At 42.8% G+C, this 21602-nt stretch overlaps 1 protein-coding gene across 10 annotated transcripts in view; it reads left to right on the forward strand.

Moving 5' to 3' along the window:
• LRRC49 (leucine rich repeat containing 49) overlaps positions 1–21602 on the forward strand; it is a 262562-nt gene that overhangs the window by 223863 nt on the left and 17097 nt on the right. For all 10 annotated transcript variants that reach the window (XM_033919763.1, XM_033919761.1, XM_033919755.1 and 7 more), the window contains 2 exons: positions 3086–3323; positions 8389–8574. In XM_033919763.1, coding sequence (XP_033775654.1) covers positions 3086–3323; positions 8389–8574 — 424 coding nt within the window. The remainder of the gene's footprint in view (positions 1–3085; positions 3324–8388; positions 8575–21602) is intronic.

The raw sequence follows: 21602 nt of genomic DNA on the forward strand, positions 1-21602 counted from the left end.
TTTTGTAACTAAAAATGTTGGTGCTTGTAACTAAGGAGGCATAGTCCCTGACGAAACTAGAAGTGAAACGATTGGGCAGCTGTCGGGCGCAAAGATAAGTGCCTTTCCTTTACAGCACTATACAGCACTGTATGCACTTTATAATTTATGCAGAGCCTGTTGAAAATTAACAAAAAGATTTATTGCACATGCTCTTTGCTAAGACCAATGATGGAAACACCACCCTAGTAAGGGCACGAATAGAATTAAAAGTAGTGCCTTGGGTTTTTGAGGTCTAGCAAGAAATCCACTTATTGTAGATTTGTCCTCACTGTCTGGTATTTATATCAATTGGACATTTATTTAAGTTTCCTTATTTAGTTGATTGGTATATAAGAATAAAATTATTATTATTGTTATTGCAAGCTGGCTCTTGGCTTGCAGCTCATCTTCATTGGTAAAACAGAAAAGTAAAGTTATGCACAGGGTATTTTCATACTCAGTGGCATAGCGAGGGTGAGAGGTGCCTGAGGCAGTGCCCCCCGCCACACGCACATGCCCCTTCCCTGCCCCTATACCTTTTAAACTTTCTTGGCATGAGCAGCATCACCAACTTGCTGCTCACGTCAGCATCAGCTCTCCCTCTGATGTCACTTCTTAGGCACGAACACGTCAGAGGGAGAACCAACGCTGACGTAAGCAGCAGGTTGGAGTTGCTGCTCCTACCGGAAAAGAGCTAGAGGTATGGTGGAGAAGAAGTAAAGGCATATGCATGACAGGAGGAGAAGTGGGGTGCTGGTGCCCTCACCAAGGTGGCGCCCAGGGCACACGCCCCACCCCCCTCTTACTACACCACTGTTCAAATGCATGGCAGAGTTTGGTGCTCAGTATGACTAGGAACCTAGATTTCATTATAACCACTGCAAGTTTTTCCTTTTAGCTTTTCTTCTGCCCATAACCTATTCCTGTATCATACAACTCTAGAAGATATAATAGTAGAATAAACTGTTACACTTTTATCACAAGAGTTTAATTTATCATAGGATTGCAACTGATGATTATTCTTGAAGGAAATGCTCATTTATGTTAGTGGTGTTTGTTGCAGCTAAAAGTAGTTGACATATGGTCCAGATTCTGTAAAGAGTGCCAAAATTTCACACTCAATTCTACTCTAATAAAGAGTGCTGTGGAATAAGTACTCTTTATAAAATAGAGATGAGCGCCAAATTTGGTGCTCAACTTTGAGCCCTAGATCTTTCCCCAGTTGAAACATGATGTAAATCCTAGCACACAAATTGGGTGTGAATCCCTACGATTCTGTAACATTGCATACATCTTTTGTGAATGCTCCTGATCTGCCCATGCCTTTCCCATGGCCATGCCCCCTTTTGCACGCAGTCCAATTTATCTAATCTAGGATTTGTGAGTCGCTCTATGCCTATATAGGTTCCAGGTGATTTACAATTCTAAGAGCCTACAGTAAGAGTTTACAATAGAACATTACAATCGGATATACAGTAAAACAGGGGTTATTTACAGAAGTCATTTGGAGGGAGGAGGGATTATCTGGATTGTTACAGAATAGTGCATAGCCAGATTGGTACCCAAATCATAATGAGTGCCAATTAAGCACTTGTTAGCTCCAATAATTAAATCATTGGAGCCCGTTAACTAATTGTTTTGTGCACCAATCTGAGATCCACACCCGAGGGATTATGGGCTAGATTCACTAACTTGCTCGATCCGTGGCAGGCTGACTGATCCACAACGGGTCAGTATTTAAATGGGGGCTATCAGAAGAACGCTACTGAGCATTCCTGAAGCATGCGCATACCATCTTCTTTGCTTGCATCTGTGCATGCTTACAAAGCTGTAAATTTTTTTTTTCTTTTAACTTCACTTTCGAGCCCATGGTTTTAACCTGTGGGTTAAAACCACAGGCTCGTACTGCGGGGAACGGCAGAAGAGTCGGGGCAGAGATCAGGGTGGATTACTATCACTGTAGCATAGCAAATTGTTCAGTTGTGTAGCAGACTTCATTCCAACTCTTTTCATAACATGCACAAGAAAGAAAACTTTAATGTCACTGATCAGAAAATATTTGGCACAAAACTTCCTAAATGCCTAGTTCCATATGTTGGCAAAACACACTGCAGAGAGCAGGAGATGCAGCCAGAAAGGACGTGAGTGACTGGTCCCCAGCAGTCGCTTCTTGTTGATCGGCCAGCCCAGTCGGTGTTCAAGATTTTTGTTTAGTGAATCGCTGCCTGCCTACTTTGCATGCCGTTGCCCCTCATTTGCATGCGCGGATCGGGTCAGAGAATGATTGGCACACAGGTTAGTGAATCGGGTCGGAGGAAAATTGGGTCGCAAAGTGGTCGCAAACTAGTCGGGACATCTTAGTGAATCTAGCCCTATGCCTACTAATTCAAAAATCACTTTCTTGTGAAAAGAATAGCAAAAAGCAGTGCTTATCTGTAGTTTCAGAGATCTATGCCACTGATCTAGAACCAACTTTTGTCTGTTATCTTTTTTCCCTAGTAAAAGAACAGCTTGAATACATGTCAATAGAACATACAATGCACCATCCATCACTGTCATTCCACATCACTATTGGCATTGGGTTAGTTGTGTAGTAGTTTGCTACTGAAGAGTTTCTATTCTGTTCAGAAAGCCCTCTAATTTAAATAATTGCACAATTCACATTAAAAGGTTGAGTTTCACAGAACAGTATTACATGATGCTTAAGCTGAAAATTTTCAAATTTTGTCAGAGTAGCCATTTCTCTTAGAATTAGTAGATATTCCCCTAAATTGATTCCTTAGATTTTCCAAGTTCAGTACAAACTGGAGTTTCTCTGATATCCTTTCTTTCATTGTGTTCATTTGGATGAACACCACTTGTGTGCCTTCATACTAAATAGCCCTTATCTTTTTCCATTTTCTAGAATAAGTAATAATTAACTTTGGGTTTGGTTGCTAGTGAAGTCCGTCTTTGTTAATTCATACTTTCAGTGTAAAAGTGCATAAAGCTTTTGTTGTGGCAGTCAGCACATGTTGTTGGAAAGCTTTTACCTAGCATAATAATTATGTTATATCCTCCGCAGGTCTCTTGACACAGTGCTCAACAGCGCTCTGCAAGGTCTATCTGTTATAGACTCTCACTTTGTGGAATTAGAGGGAGACACTCTGTACTTGTATGGGTCAGGCGCTTTGGAATCTTTGGAGCGGAGCTGGAGTCTTCAGTCATCGGGAACTGTTACCACGCTTTTCTTTACTTTTATAGATTTTGATGAAATTGTCCAAGTGTTACCCAAAGTAAAGATGAAATTCCCTAATGCTTCAGTAAGTAAAACAATTCATAGTCTGATTCTGTAACTGCAGCTGTTAATGACTACAGTATTTTATGTACATATTCTCACTAACAGACAAGCAAACCAGGAAAAACCTCCACAATCCAGATGAGAACAAAAACAATAGTGGAGATTTAGGATGTTGGTGTGCAACTTTATTCTTCAATCATGTAAAATTGTGCAGTGGCCACCGCACAATTTTACATGGTTGAAGCATAAAGTTGCACACCAACATCCTAAATCTCCACTGTTGTTTTTGTTCTCATATTCTCACTAAAACATTGTTTATCAATCTTTTGGGGGCTGTGACCATGCCAAATAAATCATGCAGTCCCCCTGAGTAATGATGCACCTATGTAGAGCCCACTCAGGTCACAACCTCATTTGGGGTCCTGACCCACAGTTTGGAAAGCTTGACCATCAGCAATGCGATCTACAAAATAAATAATCTAAAAAAAAGGGAGGACACAATGTCGCTTCTTTTTGAGGTATATGGATGTCTTAGAATGCCCAAATGGGCATCTATGTGCCTGAAATGTCCAAATCTCAAGTTTGCAAAGGTAAAAAAAGGAGATCTCCAACACTAGAGTATGTCCAAATACTGCAGTTTTTTTTTGGGGGGGCTGCACTAGGGAGGGCCCAAAATCAGGACATCTTACCGCAATAACCGAAATAGAAGAAACATCCAAGTCCAAAAAAGGAGGACATCCTTAGTTAGATGTTTCAATTATGTCTAGGGTGCAAAAAGTTGCTCTTGTTAAGAAGTTATCCACTGAAAGATTAAGGGCTCCTTTATAAAGGTGTGCTAGCGTTAGCGCACTTACCGGATTAGCGCACGCTAGCCAAAAAACTACCGCCTGCGCAAGAGGAGGCGGTAGCGGCTAGCGCGCGCTATTCCGCGCGTTAAGGCCCTAACGTGCCTTTGTGAAAGGATCCCTAAGGCTTCCTCCTTAATCCTCTAATAATAATAATAATAATAACAGCTTATATACCGCAATATCGTGAAGTTCTATGCGGTTTACAAAAGATTAAGCAAAGGTACAAATTGACTGACTTCAAGAGGGGAAGAAGAAAGAGAAGTGCTTGCTGTCCTCTTTTCTCTCCCCTGAAAGTGAAGCTGGAAAGGAATACCAGCTTCTTTGACTGCTATAGGTATTATGGGCATTCTGAACAGAGCAGCAAGCAAGTCTGAGGAGTAGCTTAGTGGTTATTACAGTGGACTGTAAACCAAGGGACTCGGATTCAAATCCCACTTGAACTCCTTTTTATTTGTTTTTAAATTGTGAGCCCTCCAGGAATAGAAAAATACATACTATACCTAAATATATAAGCCACCTGCAAGCCTGAAGGCTATTGAAGTGGTGTACATTCAGGTACAGTAGATGGTGTCCTGGAGGGCTCACATTACAACATAAGAGTTAAAGTGAGATTCGAAATGCTGCACTATCCACTAGGCTGTCTGTGTTGAAGTCTATGTAGCCATTCTTGCTGTTCATCTGTTGGATGTTCCAGCACACAGTCATGTGAGATAGTTGACATCTGTTTTGGACATTTATGAGCTGGATGTCTGTATTCTGACTTGGCCATCCTTTCAAAAATGCCTGTCCACAAGTATTTTCCCACCTGAAGGCATACAATCTAGGTGGGTACCTGAAATAATGGAGCGTTAAGTGACATGCCCAAGATCATAAGGAACCACAATGGAATTTTCTCTCTTTCTATAGATTATTCCATAATCTAAGTAACTGTCAGTGCTATAATAACGTTGAACTGTTTCCAGGTTCTTAACCTGCTGCTCTAACCATTAGGCTATTCTTTCACCCAGTCCTGTTTTACATACACAATTTTTATAAAATTGTTCCTATTTTAACACAATCCACACACAGGTGTTTGCAAGGGCATTGTTGGATGTAGCTGAGGTAGCGTGGAGATGTACATGTACATTTTATAAAGTACATGGGTGCACGTTTAGAGTGCACGCACACATTTACACCTTCTTTGGAGTAGGTATAAATAGACTGTACATGATTGTATGGTCCACAAAGCTATATATATGGAGAAAACTCTTCTGGACTGTAAATCAAAAACGATCCAATACTGGAAACTTCCACTTCCCTCTCCACGCCAGGTCTGGAGGAAATCACTCTTCGAGTCCATGACCCCAAAATTTGGAACTACCTCTTGACCTATTTCCACCAAATTCCTTCCTACCTCCAATTTAGGAAGGCACTAAAATTGTACCTATTCTCACTATAATTCAGGACTTAAACTGCACACCATAGAACTCATTCCTGCTTGAAGCCCTATTAATTTTATGTAAGCCGCAATGATTGCTAGTAGACAATTACAGGGTAAAAGAAACAATTTGGTATGGTGGGGCTGGCTTTAGAGAAGTCTATTATATAAGGGCCTAGGTGCATATGTTGCCTTTATAAAACAGTAGCTGCTTTTTAAATATAAAACAGAAGTGTACCTTGAGATAAAGCATTGCAACGGGAAATGAAACAAAACAAAAAACTATATAAAAAAGATCACCTCTGTTCCCTCTCCACCACTATATCCAAATTTTCTCCATCTCATCCGTCTCTTCCCCATGCATCTCTACCTCAATCCTCTCTCTGTGCCCAACAATTTTCTATTCTTCCTTTCCCCATGTGCACCATCTCTTTCCCTCTCACTCATACACTCATGCCCAACAATTCTCCCTTTCTATTCCCTCCCTCCTATGTCCCAAGAAAGGATGTAGTGCTCCCTTCTGTGTCCCATGCTCATGCCCCCTCCCTTCCTTCTGTGTCCCGAGTTCATGCACCCCTCCCTGCCTTCCAGCCTTTGTCTCAAAATCATGCCCCTCCCATGTCCCAAAGTACTCTTTCCCCCTCCTCCTTTCACCCTTTGTCCCAGATCATGTCCCCTCTCTCCCTTACTTGCTCGCTCCAGGGCCACACTCGCTTCCTTCAGGGCCGTCCAGCTGGGCAGCTCCTTCTGCCTTCAGCAGCATTTGTTGTAGGGACGCATGGGCAGCAGCTCTTAGACGCTACATGTGGCTGAACAACAAGCCTTCCTTCTGATGTCGAAGAGAAGGCTTCTGGGTCAGCCACGTAAAGCATCTCTGCAACAAGTGCCACTGAAAGCAGGAAGGAAAAGCCCAATTGGAAGGAGGTAACTGGGATCCTCCGCTGACCCGGAAGGCTTCCCTCCAACATCAGCTCTGATATCAGAAAGAAGCCTTCTGGGCCAGCTTCAGTGGAGGGGGGTGGGCAGGAAGGAGGGCATGGGATCCCCATCAGTGGTTTCAGCGGAGCGGGATGGGTAGGCATTAAGGAGGGCATGGGATCCTCAGTGGTGGCAGCTATTAAGGAGGAAAGGGGGAGGGAGACCTACGCAGTGCTGCATACCCCCAACAAGCGGCTTGCATACTCCTAAGGGTATGCATATCGTGTGTTGAGAAACACTGATCTACACCACTTAGGATTTTGTAGACTTCAATCATATCTCCCTTCTCTGCTCTTTTTCAAGCTGAAGAGCCCTAATCTTTTTAGTCTTTCCTCATACAAGAGGAGCGCCATCCCCTTTATTATCTTGGTCGCTGTTCTTTGAACCTTTTCTAGTTTGCTATATCTTTCTTGAGATAAGGCGACCAGAACTGAAAGCAGTACTCCAGGTGAGGGGAGCTCGGCAGTGGGATTGTCTTGAGACATGAGCAAGTGATTATGATTGTCTTGTATGCTTACTTTCTATCCTGTGTTACAATGGCATTCTTATTTTAATTTATGTTATACTAATTTTAATATTGTAAACAGCTTGGATCCATTTGTCTGGTTTATGCAGTATAGCAAGTTTTAACAAATTATAAAAGTAAGACTATTTATTTCCAGTTCTCCTAGGCTATAAATATTTCTGTTTTACATTCATCGTACATTTAGTCTAAGAATCAAGTCAGTTTTCACATTTTTGTTAGCCTGAAAGCCAGACTTTGTTTAAGTCTAATAAATATTTTGATGAAATCGCAATTTCAAAAATTCAAAACGATGTACAATAAAACGTGGGGAAGACAGACAAAACAATTAAGAACGTAGACATGGACAAACATGGCTTATTAGACATGAAAGGGATGTTGGGAGAACTACAATTTCTTATAGGAAAGAAAATAATTAAAGGATAAAACATAAGGACATTCTCAAATGGATAGTTAGCCTGCCGTGATAAGTAGACAACAGCATAAGAATACCTAAATTCCTTAAATATCTACCAGTTACAAAAGGTTACATTGAAAAAGATAAGCTTTACCCCCAACTTTGTCAAAAATACACAGGAGGAAAATAACTTCAAAAATCAAACAGCGTGAAAAAAATTCAAGAAAATAAACAAAGAACACGCTAGTGTAATTGCTGTAACTTCTTAAAAGTCCTCTTGAAACTCCATATTCCTTATACTTTAATCAGTGGATAGATTGTGCTCAGAGACATGGAGGAAAAAGGGGACAGAAAGTCCCCCAAAAACCTCACAACCCAATCATTGCAAAACTTCCACCTTAACACATTTTTATATGTGCATGACTTGAAAGATTGTGTTATTAAAAAGCACTTATCTTTTATGTATAGTTCTTTGGAAGTTTTGCAATGATTGGGTGGTGAGGTTTTTTGGGGACTTTCTGTCCCCTTTTTCCTCCATGTCACTAGCGTGTTTTTTGTTTATTTACCCCCAACTTTGGCAAACTTTTCAGCACATTGTATCTGAGACTGATTCCAAGCTCATTGCTAAGGGTTATTTAAACAAATTGATTACTTAAGAGATTATCCAAGTAAGTGATTAAAATCAAAAGCTGTAGTTTGAGTATAAGAGCAAACTGATAGTAATTTTTGAACAATGAACAATGAGTCTGTGGTAGAACATCCTGGTTATCACCTGGGCCTAAAAAGGAAAACAATTCTGCACTAATATGTAATGCTCAGTTGACCCATTTCATAGTTTGAAAGTAAAGCTAAAACTATTCACTTTGTGCTGTGCTGCTTCCTCTTTAAGATTTACATTGTTTGCTGCTTTTTCTCTCACTGTAGCATCTTAAATTTAAGGAAACAAACCTTGCCATGTTCCAGCAGTTCAATGCATTAGCCCAAGTTCGTCGCCTTGACCAACTGACAGTGGATCCTCAGGGAAATCCGGTTGTTAATTTTACTCTCTGGAAGTATTATGTGCTGTTCCGGTTGAGCCACTTCAATCTACAGAAAATAAATGGAACAGAGGTAAGCAAGGGATGCAAGCTTATGATATTTTGTATTTCAAATATGTTCATTTAAGATATAAATATAATTTTGGTGAAGGTAAAAGGACAGCATTTGAAATATGCTGCTCCTTTTTAAAAGCCCTTGTTTTTAAATTAAAAACTAAAAAAGAATTAGGAACATTTTAAATTGTTTTCAGGTTTGAATTTATTTAATTTTTGTTTTGTTTTTTTACTTTATCTGCCTTGCATGGGATTGTTTTCTTGAAACTTGGCTATAAACATGTGAAATTTATTTGACCATCAGCATTTGGAGGTTCTGCAATGGAAAGACATTCTTAAGGTTAAAAAGTGCCCATCAGAGGAGGGGGCGATCTATGTCAAATTTAATTTCAAAAGACAAGATCAGAAAACTAGCAAAGTCACTAATGAAAATTGTGTCAGTATTTTTGCAAATGTTATTCCCAGTGGAATCTACTGGGGATTTGGCAGAGTTACTCCTATATTTGTAATTGGGAACCAAGCTGGGAGCAAATATGTTTACAAAGCAGGAGTACTCAGTCATTAAGGCTACAACCCAGTTAGATTTTCAGGATTTCCCAAGTGAATATGCACAAGATCTATTTGTATGTACTGTCTTCATTGAATGCAAGTAGATCTCATGTATAGTCATTGTGGAAATCCTGAAAAACCTGACTAGAGGCTAATTTCGTTGCATGTCCCAAATATTTATGCAAATTTGGGGGTTAGTTTAGCTAAATTTTATCCAAACCTAGCACAACTCCAGATATTTACCTATGTAAGTCCTGCCTGTATTTATTTTCTCTTGGTTTTGTTGCTGATAACCTCTCATGAAAGAATTGCATTAATAATGTACTGTTACAAGAGGATCCTTGCAGCACAATGTTTCTTGTCTCTGTGCTAAAAAGACTTCCTTTAATATTTCACTAGTAGAGATTCCCAAACATCTGTGATCAAATGAACACCTCTAGCTCATTCTTGCCATTCTATTTTACTACTTCTCCCTACTCAGACCCTCTCATTCCTACCATTTTTATCCTCTACGACTCTTTCTCTATGCTATCACCCCTTTAAATATCTGACAGTAAAAAGGCTTGCATAAAATGCAGAGAATTATTATAGAAAATTATTGCCTACCTTATAACATATAGCTATTGCAACAGTCTTGATACAGGGGCTATTAATATAGTTTTTAGTTTATTTACACAAAATACAGCAAAATATAAACATAATCATCAAATCATCAATACATACACAACAGAATAATCACAAACAACAAAAAAGCGACCAGTGCTCAAACATACAACCTAAAATTCAATTCCCATTCTTCATCTTACAAAAAATATGGCACAGTAGACAAGTATTAGCTTTCTGTCTTTAAAGAGATGACTAAAGTAGCAACTCTATAAATTGTTGCCAAGATTTAGGCATCCCAATGCCATGTACCAAGTGCCAGTTCTGTAACGGCAGCTTGGCACCAAGATGCTGTTGTGGAATACTAGCATAAGTCAGCATTGGCACACCTAAAGGTAGGTGCCAACAGTCATAATAGTAATAATAATAATAGCTTTATTTAGATCCAGTCATACCTTTTCAGTTCAAGACTGTATACAACAAGTTATGCCATGTCAAGTGTACCCTGAAGTGAGTATAACTTTTATAGTATTCGGAGACATGCCCATGACACGTACTCCATTCCTGTTTATACCCAATTGTACTTATGAACTAATCAATATTGGTGTATATTTTATAGAATAGCTCCTAGCATTTACATGTGTAAATGCCAATTAGTGACATCACTGATTTGCACCTTTGCACGTAAATTTAGGTACACCTAGAATTTCCCTTTTTGGGTGTAGTTCTGCAGGGTAGGCCAGGTTTGATTTCCTATATTTTCTAAGAAGGGGAAGGGTGGCCAAGGTCTCTGGAAGGAGGCAGTATTAACAGAGATGAATCAGATAAGAAAAGAGAGAGGAGGAAGGGTGATGGCAGACAAAACTGCCTTACTGAGGGGCCCACGCAGAAAGCTTGCTCAGACATTGGCGCAGAGTAAGAGTGACATTTTTGTATAATTTTGTGGCTGCAAGATGCAGGGAGGTGGTGCTTGCAGAAGATAATTTAGCAAGAATATGCACATAGGACTTAGTTGTACAGCACATTAAAATAAATGTTAAGTCAGCTATTACCGGTAGCTATTTGACCCCAGTGCAGAGAAGAACGTGGAATACTTTAAGGAAGTAGGAGCCTCAGGGAACACTTGGAAGGGTTAGTTTGATCTTCTGCAGCACCAGGAATTTTTTTAGGGGGGAAGGTTCACTAGATTTTTTAGTTAGTACCAGGATTGGGGGCATCTCTCTGAGTATGGGGGGTTTTCTAGGGCAGATGATCATATGACTTCTTTTTGAGGGGGGAAGGAGGACCTTTTATGTAGGAATAAGAACATAAGAATAGTCTTACTGGGTCAGACCAGTGGTCCATCAAGCCCAGTAGCCCATTCTCACAGTGGCCAATCCAGGTCATTGGTACCTGACCAAAACCCAAGGAGTAGCAACATTCCATACTACTGATCCAGGGCAAGTAGTGGCTTCCCCCATCTCTTTCTCAATAACAGACTATGGACTTTTCCTCCAGGAAATTGTCCAAACCTTTCTTAAAACTAACTACGCTATCTGCTCTTACCAAACCTCTGTGCATGAGCCAGTCACTGATCACATGCTGACAGGAAGAGAGACCATTTATTTTTTTCTTCCACAGCAAACTGCTACATGCTACCACCACAGTGTATGCTGGGGTTTTTTCCTGACATTGTGTTATTTTTAATGTTGTTTTTAATGCCACTTAGCTTACTGCATTGGAAGGCAAAATTTTCACATTACATTAACATTAGAAACTGTGTACTCAGCAGCACAAAGTTCTAACGCACAACTTTTTGCATTGACTTCTAATTCAGAGAAAAGAGGGTAGAAAAGAATATGGATTCTGGAAGAGAAGGGTCTTCCCTCCTAAAAGCCCACTGCTCAGTCACAGGACAAAGGAGAGAAAGAATCTTAATAGAGACAATATTGAGAGGCAGATTTGATGATGTCATTGGTGACATGGTACAGGGAGGGCCCTGGCAGGGTGGGCCATGGAGTGGCCTGTTCGGAGTGCTGCTGCTGCTGCTGTTTGGAGCGGAAGTATGCCTGTCCTACGGTGAGAGGGTCAGTGGGGTTCTGCTTTGTAGGGAGATGGGAGGGAGGGATGCTGCGCAGGGAGATGGGTGGGAAGGTCGTCGGGGTTCTGCTGCATAGAGGGATGGGAGGGATAGGAAGATGCTGCACAAGAGGATGGGTGAGAGTGTTGGCAGGGTTCTGCTGCACAGGGAGATGGGAGGGAGGGATAGAAAGATGCTGCACAAGGGGATGGGTGAGAGGGGAGGAAAGATGCTGCACATGGGGAGAGGAAGAAAGGAAAGAGGAAGAATTGGGGTAGAGGAGAAGAAGGGAAAGATGATTGTTGTACATGAAAAATAATAAGACATCCCTGAAAATAAGCATTTTTTGGGCCCAAAATTAATATAAGACACTGTCTTATTTTCTGGGAAACACGGTATGTCCATACAGTGCTTGCATTAGTGCCGTGACAGTCTAATCTGGCTTGTTGTTTCTGCCTGAGCAAGTCACAAAAGGTAATGTTCAGATGTGTGTATTATAAATTCCCATGCCTTTTTGCCTGCTTTTTTCCATCAAACAGCTGCTGTTTTCTCTGCCTGTCTACCTTAGTTCTATGATGGACTGACTAGGCTTGGAGAGTTTTACAATCCTCGTTCTCTGCCAAATGCCACGTGCTGCTATCCCCACCCTCCAGTTCTTGGTTCTGTGTTTGTAATTTGCTATCCGAGGACAAGCAGGCAGCATATTCTGACATGTGGGTGATGTCATCCACAGAGCCCTGGCACAGACTGTCAAAAAGTATAATATCACTTTAAAACTTTAAGACCACCTGTATTGTGCTCATGCTGGTGCCTTCCCACCCGAAGTTGGCTTGTGGGACCATCAGTTCTTAGTATTTCACAAACCTAAGAAGTTGCTTCACAGCGTTCTCTTTAGCGCGGGCTTAAATTTTTACATTTTTGTGCCTTCAAATCTAATCTAATCTGCAATTTATAGATCACTTTAAGCCTTAAAAGTATCAAGGGGATTTACAATGTTGAGACCCATAGAAATCATGGGGAGAATACAAAGAATAGGTCGTCAGTAGAACAGTGAACTAATACAGAATTTAAAACGGAACCCTGAAAAACTTAGATACTAGCAAATTACAGTTTAAGGAGAAGCATCGTTGTTCAGTCTAAACAGGTAATTACACAGTATTACATTATACTACATTAGAGATTTCTATTCCATTACCTTGCGTTTCAAGGCGGATTACAAAAAAGTTATAGAAGGAGGGTTGCAAAGTAGGATCACAGGTCATTTCTTGTGAAGGTAGAGTAGATCAGGTACTATCAGTGAGTTAGGGAGAAGATGGGAAGAAGGAAGGTACCGTATTTTCGCGGATATAACGCGCGCGTTATACGCGATTTTACCTACCGCGCATACCCCTCGCGCGTTATATGCCTGAGCGCGGTATAGAAAAGTTTTTAAACATAGTTCCCACCCCGCCCGACGCCCGATTCACCCCCCCAGCAGGACCGCTCGCACCCCCACCCCGAACGACCGCTCGCACGCGCTCCCACCCGCACCCGCATCCACGATCGGAGCAAGAGGGAGCCCAAGCCCTCTTGCCCGGCCGACTCCCCGACGCCCGATACATCCCCCCCCCCGGCAGGACCACTCGCACCCTCACCCCGAAGGACCGCCGACTCCCCAACAATATCGGGCCAGGAGGGAGCCCAAACCCTCCTGGCCACGGCGACCCCCTAACCCCACCCCGCACTACATTACGGGCAGGAGGGATCCCAGGCCCTCCTGCCCTCGACGCAAACCCCCCCCCCCCAACGACCGCCCCCCCCCAAGAACCTCCGCCCGTCCCCCAGCCGACCCGCGACCCCCCTGGCCGACCCCCACGACACCCCCACCCGCCTTCCCCGTACTTTGTGTAGTTGGGCCAGAAGGGAGCCCAAACCCTCCTGGCCACGGCGACCCCCTAACCCCACCCCGCACTACATTACGGGCAGGAGGGATCCCAGGCCCTCCTGCCCTCGACGCAAACCCCCCTCCCTCCAACGACCGCCCCCCCCCAAGAACCTCCGACCGCCGCCCCAGCCGACCCGCGACCCCCCTGGCCGACCCCCACGACCCCCCCACCCCCCTTCCCCGTACCTTTGGAAGTTGGCCGGACAGACGGGAGCCAAACCCGCCTGTCCGGCAGGCAGCCAACGAAGGAATGAGGCCGGATTGGCCCATCCGTCCTAAAGCTCCGCCTACTGGTGGGGCCTAAGGCGCGTGGGCCAATCAGAATAGGCCCTGGAGCCTTAGGTCCCACCTGGGGGCGCGGCCTGAGGCACATGCAAAGTGGTGTTCATAAAAGAGGGGTCTGATCAGATGGAGACATTTCATGCTGTAGATAGTTTTTTTCTAGAGGTTTGAGATTTGTGAGGCATAAGAGAGGGTAGAATATAGAACAACACCAAGGACTTTGGATGAGTTTTGCACAGTGAATATTGTTCTTGACTGAAGGGTAATAGAGTTGGGAGCTGACTGTTGGTGATGTGAAACCAGAGTGGTTTGGTCTTGCATGTGTTTAATTTGGGTTTGTTATTTGCCCAGATGGAGATTTTATTTATTCCATCTGCAATTTGTTCAGGGATATTTGTGAGAGTTGAGTCTATTTGAATAAGAAAGATATCATCTGCATAGGTTAGCAATTGTTCAACGTTTGAGAATGTGATTTCTCCAAGAGGCTCGTGAATAAATTGAACAGAACTGGGGAGAGGGGAGGAACTCCACAGAATGACCTCCAGCTTTGGGAAAAGGTCATGTCTTTCCACACAATATATTTTTTGTTGGTTAGGAAGGACTTAAACCAGTCTAGCACTGGTCCTCCAAGTCCGATTTCACTGAGTTTTGTTAATAGAAGATTATAGTCAATGGAAGCAAAGGCTGCTGAGATGTCAAATTGTAGAAGGTTTGCTTGATTCTCTCTGCTGAGTAGTTGTTGATGTTGGTTGTTAATGTGAGAAGCAAGAGTTCTGTGCTGTTTTAGGCCCTGAATCCATATTGTGCTGGATATAATCACAGACAAGGGTTTCGAGCAATTTGATCAACATTGGGATTCCAGCAATTGGTCTGTAGTTGGATGGTACAGATAGGTCTGTGGTATGGATAGGTTGGATGGTATGGATAGGTCCTTAAGTTAGTCACGTATTTCTATCTAATTCCAGTTACCCTGTCCATCTGTCTGTATATTCCACCACCACTTAACCCTGTGCTGTCTATTAAAATGTTTTAATATGTATTGTGTTAACATTGTAAGTAGCATACTATGCCAGAATGTGTTCTGGTCTGTGAATATATTTATTACCGTAATTGTCTTGGGTGAACTTCCTCAAAAGGCAGCAAATAAACCTAATTAATATATAGATAAATAAATATAGCCCCACAATTTTATATGAAACATTTTCTATGTTTTCAGCATTCTTTATGAGTAGGAAATGCTTTATAAAATTATCTGCATTTGCATATGTTATAACATATGTACATAAATGTAATCCCGCTCACAGATATTCTGCTCAGCCCAGATAAAGTTACTCACACAGAGGCTGATTCTGTATAGGATGCCAGTCTCAGTGGCCGTCTAAGAAGCAGCTGAGAATCATGTTCCAGCGTCCTAAACAGAATTGTGTCTGCCCTAACAGATGCCTACCTCCCCCCCAATTCTCTAACCGGCACCCATGTCACAGGCGTCGGTTAGAGAATTGTGCCTTAGCTTGACTGCAAAGATAGACAGCTCAGCAGCCTATCTTTGTTGGGAGATCCCTTGCCATCAGTTAATTGTGGCAAGAGAATCCCCTATCAGATAAGCTGGCAGGATTTCCCAAAGCTGCGCTTCGGAGAGTCCTACCAGTTCAGCTAATCGGGGGGAAATACCCCTGTCGAGATCAGCTGAGCAAACTGGGGCAGAAGATCTCTGACACGTTCCCCCCAAATCAGCAGGAGGGCTGCCTACTCTCTCCTGCCACTGACACTCACGAACCCTGATACACCCCTAATTGTAGCCTGGCAGGAGGGATGCCCACTCCCTCCTGCCACCGCCCCCCCAAATGAAGACTGGCAGAAGTGATGCCCACTTCCTCCTGCCGACACCATCCCCCAAACTGCAACCCCCCTGACACCTCTAAGCCCACCCCGACACCCCCACCCTGTACCTTTTTGAAGAAAGTCTGGCTGGAGGGATGCCTCTTCAAAATGGCAGGCCTTCCCCTTCCCTTTGAATCCTGGAATACAATGGGTGTTACTAAAACTGATTGGCCCATTGCATCCTGGCTGGACTTTCTTCAAAAAGGTACGGGTTGGGGGGAGTGTTGAGATTCTAGGGGGTGTTGGCAGTTGAGGAGTATTAGGGGTGCGAGGAGGGTGTTTCCAGGAGTGAGTGGTCATCCCTCTTGCCGGGCTACAATTGGGAGCGATGTTGGGGGTTTGAGAGGGTCAGCAGTAGGAGGGAGGAGTCCCTCCTGCTGATTTCAGGGATACATGTCGGGGTTCCTCTGCTGCAGCTGGCTCGGCTGATCGTGGCAGGGGTATTTTTCCCGATCAGCTGATCTGGGAGGACTCTCCGAAGTGTGGCTTCAGGAAGTCCTGCTGGTTCAGCTATTTGGGGATTCGCTTGCTGCGATCAGCATCTACTTTTAACTTATGAAATTCTGGCCTACATTTCAGGCGTCTGTCGCGGCCCTAGGGAGATGCCTAGGGCCGCTTAAATTTGCCCAAGGCCACTTCTGGGCAAAACCATGTCCATGCCCAGACTTGGTCAAGCTTAGGTGTCCCTACTCAACTTCCTAGACCCACGATAAATGCTTACAGTGTAGGCATCCTGTCTTGGGGATTTTTTCTAAAAATGTGCGGCCTGATTGGCTGCCAGATGGTGGTAAGATGCCTACTGCCACCTATAATTGGGACACCCATTTATAGAATCAACCTCACAGTGTGCATGCAAAGAACTTTGGGGCTTTTTTACTAAGCTGCATTAAAATGTGGTCTGCACTATTTTTCCCACACGCTGAGGTTAGTTTTAAAGCTGCTGTAAAATGGATGCGTTTCCCCTATTTCCTATTAATGGCCATGTACTAATTTCCCAAAGCTGGAGTTTCTTCCCTTAAAGCCAAGAACCATTTATCTCATCTGGGTATAGTTTTTGACCACAAAACAATGATTTAGAATTTAAAAAAAAAAAACAGTTTAAGAACAATATTGAGATCTTACTCAAACTCAAAGGACACAAGAAATGTAGCTCATCACTTCAGATAATGAGTCCTCTAGTTTAGCAAATAAATCTTGCAACGCATTATCCGCTTCTTGAGTCTGAGTTCCGTTCACTGGGAAAGCCCCTGTCTTTTTGAAGTAACAGCAGGGAAGTATTTTAAGGTATGGGGTTTTTTCATTTTGTTCAGCAAATTTTAATGTTCAGTATGTCACACACTTGAATATCATCTGTCGGGTGTGTCACAACAGAAGAAAGGTTGAGAAAAACTGAATTAGGAAAAAGAAAATCCCTCCAAGGTTTGCAGTCCATGGGTGAAGTTAGCTTAAACCTTGATTCAGCAAATCCCCCTTCTTTTTTTTTTTTTTATTTTTTTTATTATAGTTTTGAATACATTACAATATCCAATAATTCCAAAGGAAAAATCACACAAAGCAATACATAATCAAATCATACATACATAATTCCTTTTAAGCCCACATCAATGGGGAAAGCATGTTACTATTTCTAATCAAATAAATTCAAGAAAACTAAAGGACAATAATTCTCGGTTGTACTAGACAACCTTGAATCATTCCTTACTATGGGATATAAATTTAATTTCTCCTCTTATTCTCAGCTAGATGAAACAAACTCATTTCTGTTCTCTCGCAACTAAAAATTGTTGTAGTTGTATAGGATCCCAAAAAGCATACTCAATATCTTGTAACTTAATCAAACATTTACAAGGAAATTTCAGGTAAAAAGATGCCTCTAGAGCCAAAACTCTCTCTTTCAATTTCAGAAATTCTTTCTTTCTCAATTGAGTGGTTCTAGGGACATCCGGAAAAATCCTAACAAAATCCCCACAAAATTTCATTAACCTATTTTTAAAATAAAGTTTCATTATTAAAAAAACATAGTAACATAGTACATGACGGCAGATAAAGACCCGAATGGTCCATCCAGTCTGCCCAACCTGATTCAAACCAAATTTTATTTTATTTTTTTTTTATTTTTCTTCTTAGCTACTTCGGGGCAAGAATCCAAAGCTCCACCCGGTACTGTGCTTGGGTTCCAACTGCCAAAATCTCTGTTAAGACTTACTCCAGCCCATCTACACCCTCCCAGCCATTGAAGCCCTCCCCTGCCCATCCTTCACCAAACGGCCATACACAGACACAGACCGTGCAAGTCTGCCCAGTAACTGGCCTAGTTCAATATTTAATATTATTTTCTGATTCTAAATCTTCTGTGTTCATCCCACGCTTCTTTGAACTCAGTCACAGTTTTACTCTCCACCACCTCTCTTGGGAGCGCATTCCAGGCATCCACTACCCTCTCCGTAAAGTAGAATTTCCTAACATTGCCCCTGAATCTACCACCCCTCAACCTCAAATTATGTCCTCTGGTTTTACCATTTTCCTTTCTCTGGAAAAGATTTTGTTCTACGTTAATACCCTTCAAGTATTTGAACGTCTGAATCATATCTCCCCTGTCTCTCCTTTCCTCTAGGGTTTACATATTCAAGGCTTCCAGTCACTCCTCAAATGTTTTCTGGCACAAGCCTCCTATCATTTTCGTCGCCCTCCTCTGGACCGCCTCAAGTCTTCTTACGTCTTTCGCCAGATACGGTCTCCAAAACTGAACACAATACTCCAAGTGGGGCCTCACCAATGACCTGTACAGGGGCATCAACACCTTCTTCCTTCTACTGACCACGCCTCCCTTTATACAGCCCAGCATCCTTCTGGCAGCAGCCACTGTCTTGTCACACTGTTTTTTCGCCTTTAGATCTTCAGGCACTATCACCCCAAGGTCCCTCTCCCCGTCCGTGCATATTAGCTTCTCTCCTCCCAGCATATACGGTTCCTTCCTATTATTAATCCCCAAATGCATTACTCTGCATTTCTTTGCATTGAATTTTAGTTGCCAGGCATTAGACCATTCCTTTAACTTTTGCAGATCCTTTTTCATATTTTCCACTCCCTCTTCGGTGTCTACTCTGTTACAAATCTTGGTATCATCTGCAAAAAGGCACACTTTTCCTTTTAACCCTTCAGCAATGTCACTCACATACATATTGAACAGGATTGGCCCCAGCACCGAACCCTGAGGGACTCCACTAGTCACCTTTCCTTCCTTCGAGCGACTTCCATTAACCACCACCCTCTGGCGTCTGTCTGACAGCCAGTTTCTGACCCAGTTCACCACTTTGGGTCCTAACTTCAGCCCTTCAAGTTTGTTCAACAGCCTCCTATGAGGAACTGTATCAAAGGCTTTGCTGAAATCCAAGTAAATTACATCTAGCATATGTCCTCGATCCAGCTCTCTGGTCACCCAATCAAAAAATTCAATCAGGTTCGTTTGGCACGATTTACCTTTTGTAAAGCCATGTTGCCTCGGATCCTGTAATCCATTAGATTCAAGGAAGTACACTATCCTTTCTTTCAGCAACACTTCCATTATTTTTCCAATAACTGAAGTGAGGCTCACCGGCCTGTAGTTTCCTGCTTCATCCCTGTGACCACTTTTATGAATAGGGACCACATCCACTCTCCTCCAATCCCCAGGAATCACTCCCGTCTCCAGAGATTTGTTGAACAAGTCTTTAATAGGACTCGCCAGAACCTCTCTGAGCTCCCTTAGTATCCTGGGATGGATCCCGTCGGGTCCCATCGCTTTGTCCACCTTCAGTTTTTCAAGTTGCTCATAAACACCCTCCTCCGTGAATGGCGCAGAATCTACTCCATTTTCTCGTGTAACTTTGCCAGACAATCTCGGTCCTTCTCCAGGATTTTCTTCTGTGAACATAGAACAGAAGTAGCACATTTGCTTTCTCCTCATCACTCTCCACATATTTGTTCCCAGCATCTTTTAGCCTAGCAATTCCATTTTTTATCTTCCTCCTTTCACTAATATATCTGAAAAAATTTTGATCTCCATTTTTTACATTTTTAGCCATTTGTTCTTCCGCCTGTGCCTTCGCCAAACGTATCTCTCTCTTGGCTTCTTTCAGTTTCACCCTGTAGTCCTTTCTTCTCTCCTCTTCTTGGGTTTTTTTTATATTTCATGAACGCCAACTCTTTCGCCTTTATTTTCTCAACATCTTATCCATCTCGCTCATACATGTTATCACCAGGGTGGTCCGACTCTGGATTACATCCTGTGTATCTTCCAAAAATTCAGTCAGATTTACCTCTGGTGTGGCCAGCAAATCCCCCTTCTATTTCTTTCCTAAGTTAAAAATCTGCCATTTCCGTCAGCATGGTACTGTCTCCAAGTGCTAGGGTCCATGGTGGCCACATTAGATGTGGTTCCCTGGGCAAAATGCGTTATCATTGTGTTGGTCCCCTCAAATGGACTCTCTGCAGTTACCCCTGCCCTGGACTCTGGAAGCCTAGGCCAGTATGAACTGGTGGCTCCACCCTTAGTTGCTGGCCAGGAATATACCCCTCTGCATAGCTTCCTGGATAAGTGTGACAACAGATGCCAGCCTTTTAGGCTGGGGAGCTCACTGCAACTGTCATCCAATTCAGGGATATTGGTCAACCACCTAGAGAAAGTGGTCAATCAACAGGCTGGAACTTTGAGTCATTCGGCTGGCCTTGCAGAAACTGCAAAAGTTCAAGTCTTCTCAGACAATGCTACTGCAGTAGCCTATGTCAATCATCATTTTTGTAGGTAAACTTTATAGAATCTGGTCCTAGAGGCATCTAATAAATAAACTTATGTCAGTTTTTAGAGGTGAGATACGTAGGGCTGCAACATGGAGTTCAGTGAGCCAAAACAGCAGGAGTGTAGGTTTAGCTGAACGGCACACCATAAAATTTTTGAAGGGCAATTTTCAACAGCTCATGGTCTTCAATGATACATGTTTCTTTACTTACATTTGGGCCCTATGGCAAATTTTTAAAGGGAAGGCTTCCTTTCAAAAATCGCATAGGAGTTTTCATAGACAGTATAAAGTGTTTACTTACCGTATGTACTCGAATATGGGGGTCTCGGTTTATATTTGAGCTACTACCCAACCGATGGCGCAGCTGTCCCCCATTCAACGATTCCCCCCACTTCCTCACGAAATACATGCCTCCCATGATGAATCTGAAAACCGCTATCCTCCGTGACCCCAACCCCCCACCGTCGCCACCCTCCTCCTTCCCCTTATCGGGCCTCCACCCTTCCTCTCACCTTCACAGCTCTCCCGACGCTTCTCCTCTGACACGATGCACCTAGAAACTGCTATCCTTCATGTACACAAGCCTACCCCCTTCTCCATGCATGCCCCACTCCCCGACATCATGCTTGCCATTAGCACCGAAACCTGCTTCCGCCGTCAATGCTTTATTCTGATCCGGTGTGGCAGCAGGAGCGTTCCAACATGTTACCAGCAGTGGCCAATCCATGTCACAGTTACCTGGGTAGATCCTAAAAAACTAAAACAGATTTTATGCTGCTTAGCCTAGAAAAAAAAGCAGTAGATATTCTCAAGTTTTTGTAGACTAGCTTACCAGGATCACCCAAATTTCTGATCTCGGTTTATACTCGAGTCATCCTTTTTCACCACCACCCCCTTTTTGGGGGAAAAAGATCATCTCAGTTTATATTCGAGGATTTATGGTATATTTTCATCTGCTGTTTTGGCTGGCA

The sequence above is a fragment of the Geotrypetes seraphini genome, chromosome 14 (genome assembly GCF_902459505.1).
Source record: "Geotrypetes seraphini chromosome 14, aGeoSer1.1, whole genome shotgun sequence".
NCBI classification, from domain to species: Eukaryota; Metazoa; Chordata; class Amphibia; order Gymnophiona; family Dermophiidae; genus Geotrypetes; species Geotrypetes seraphini.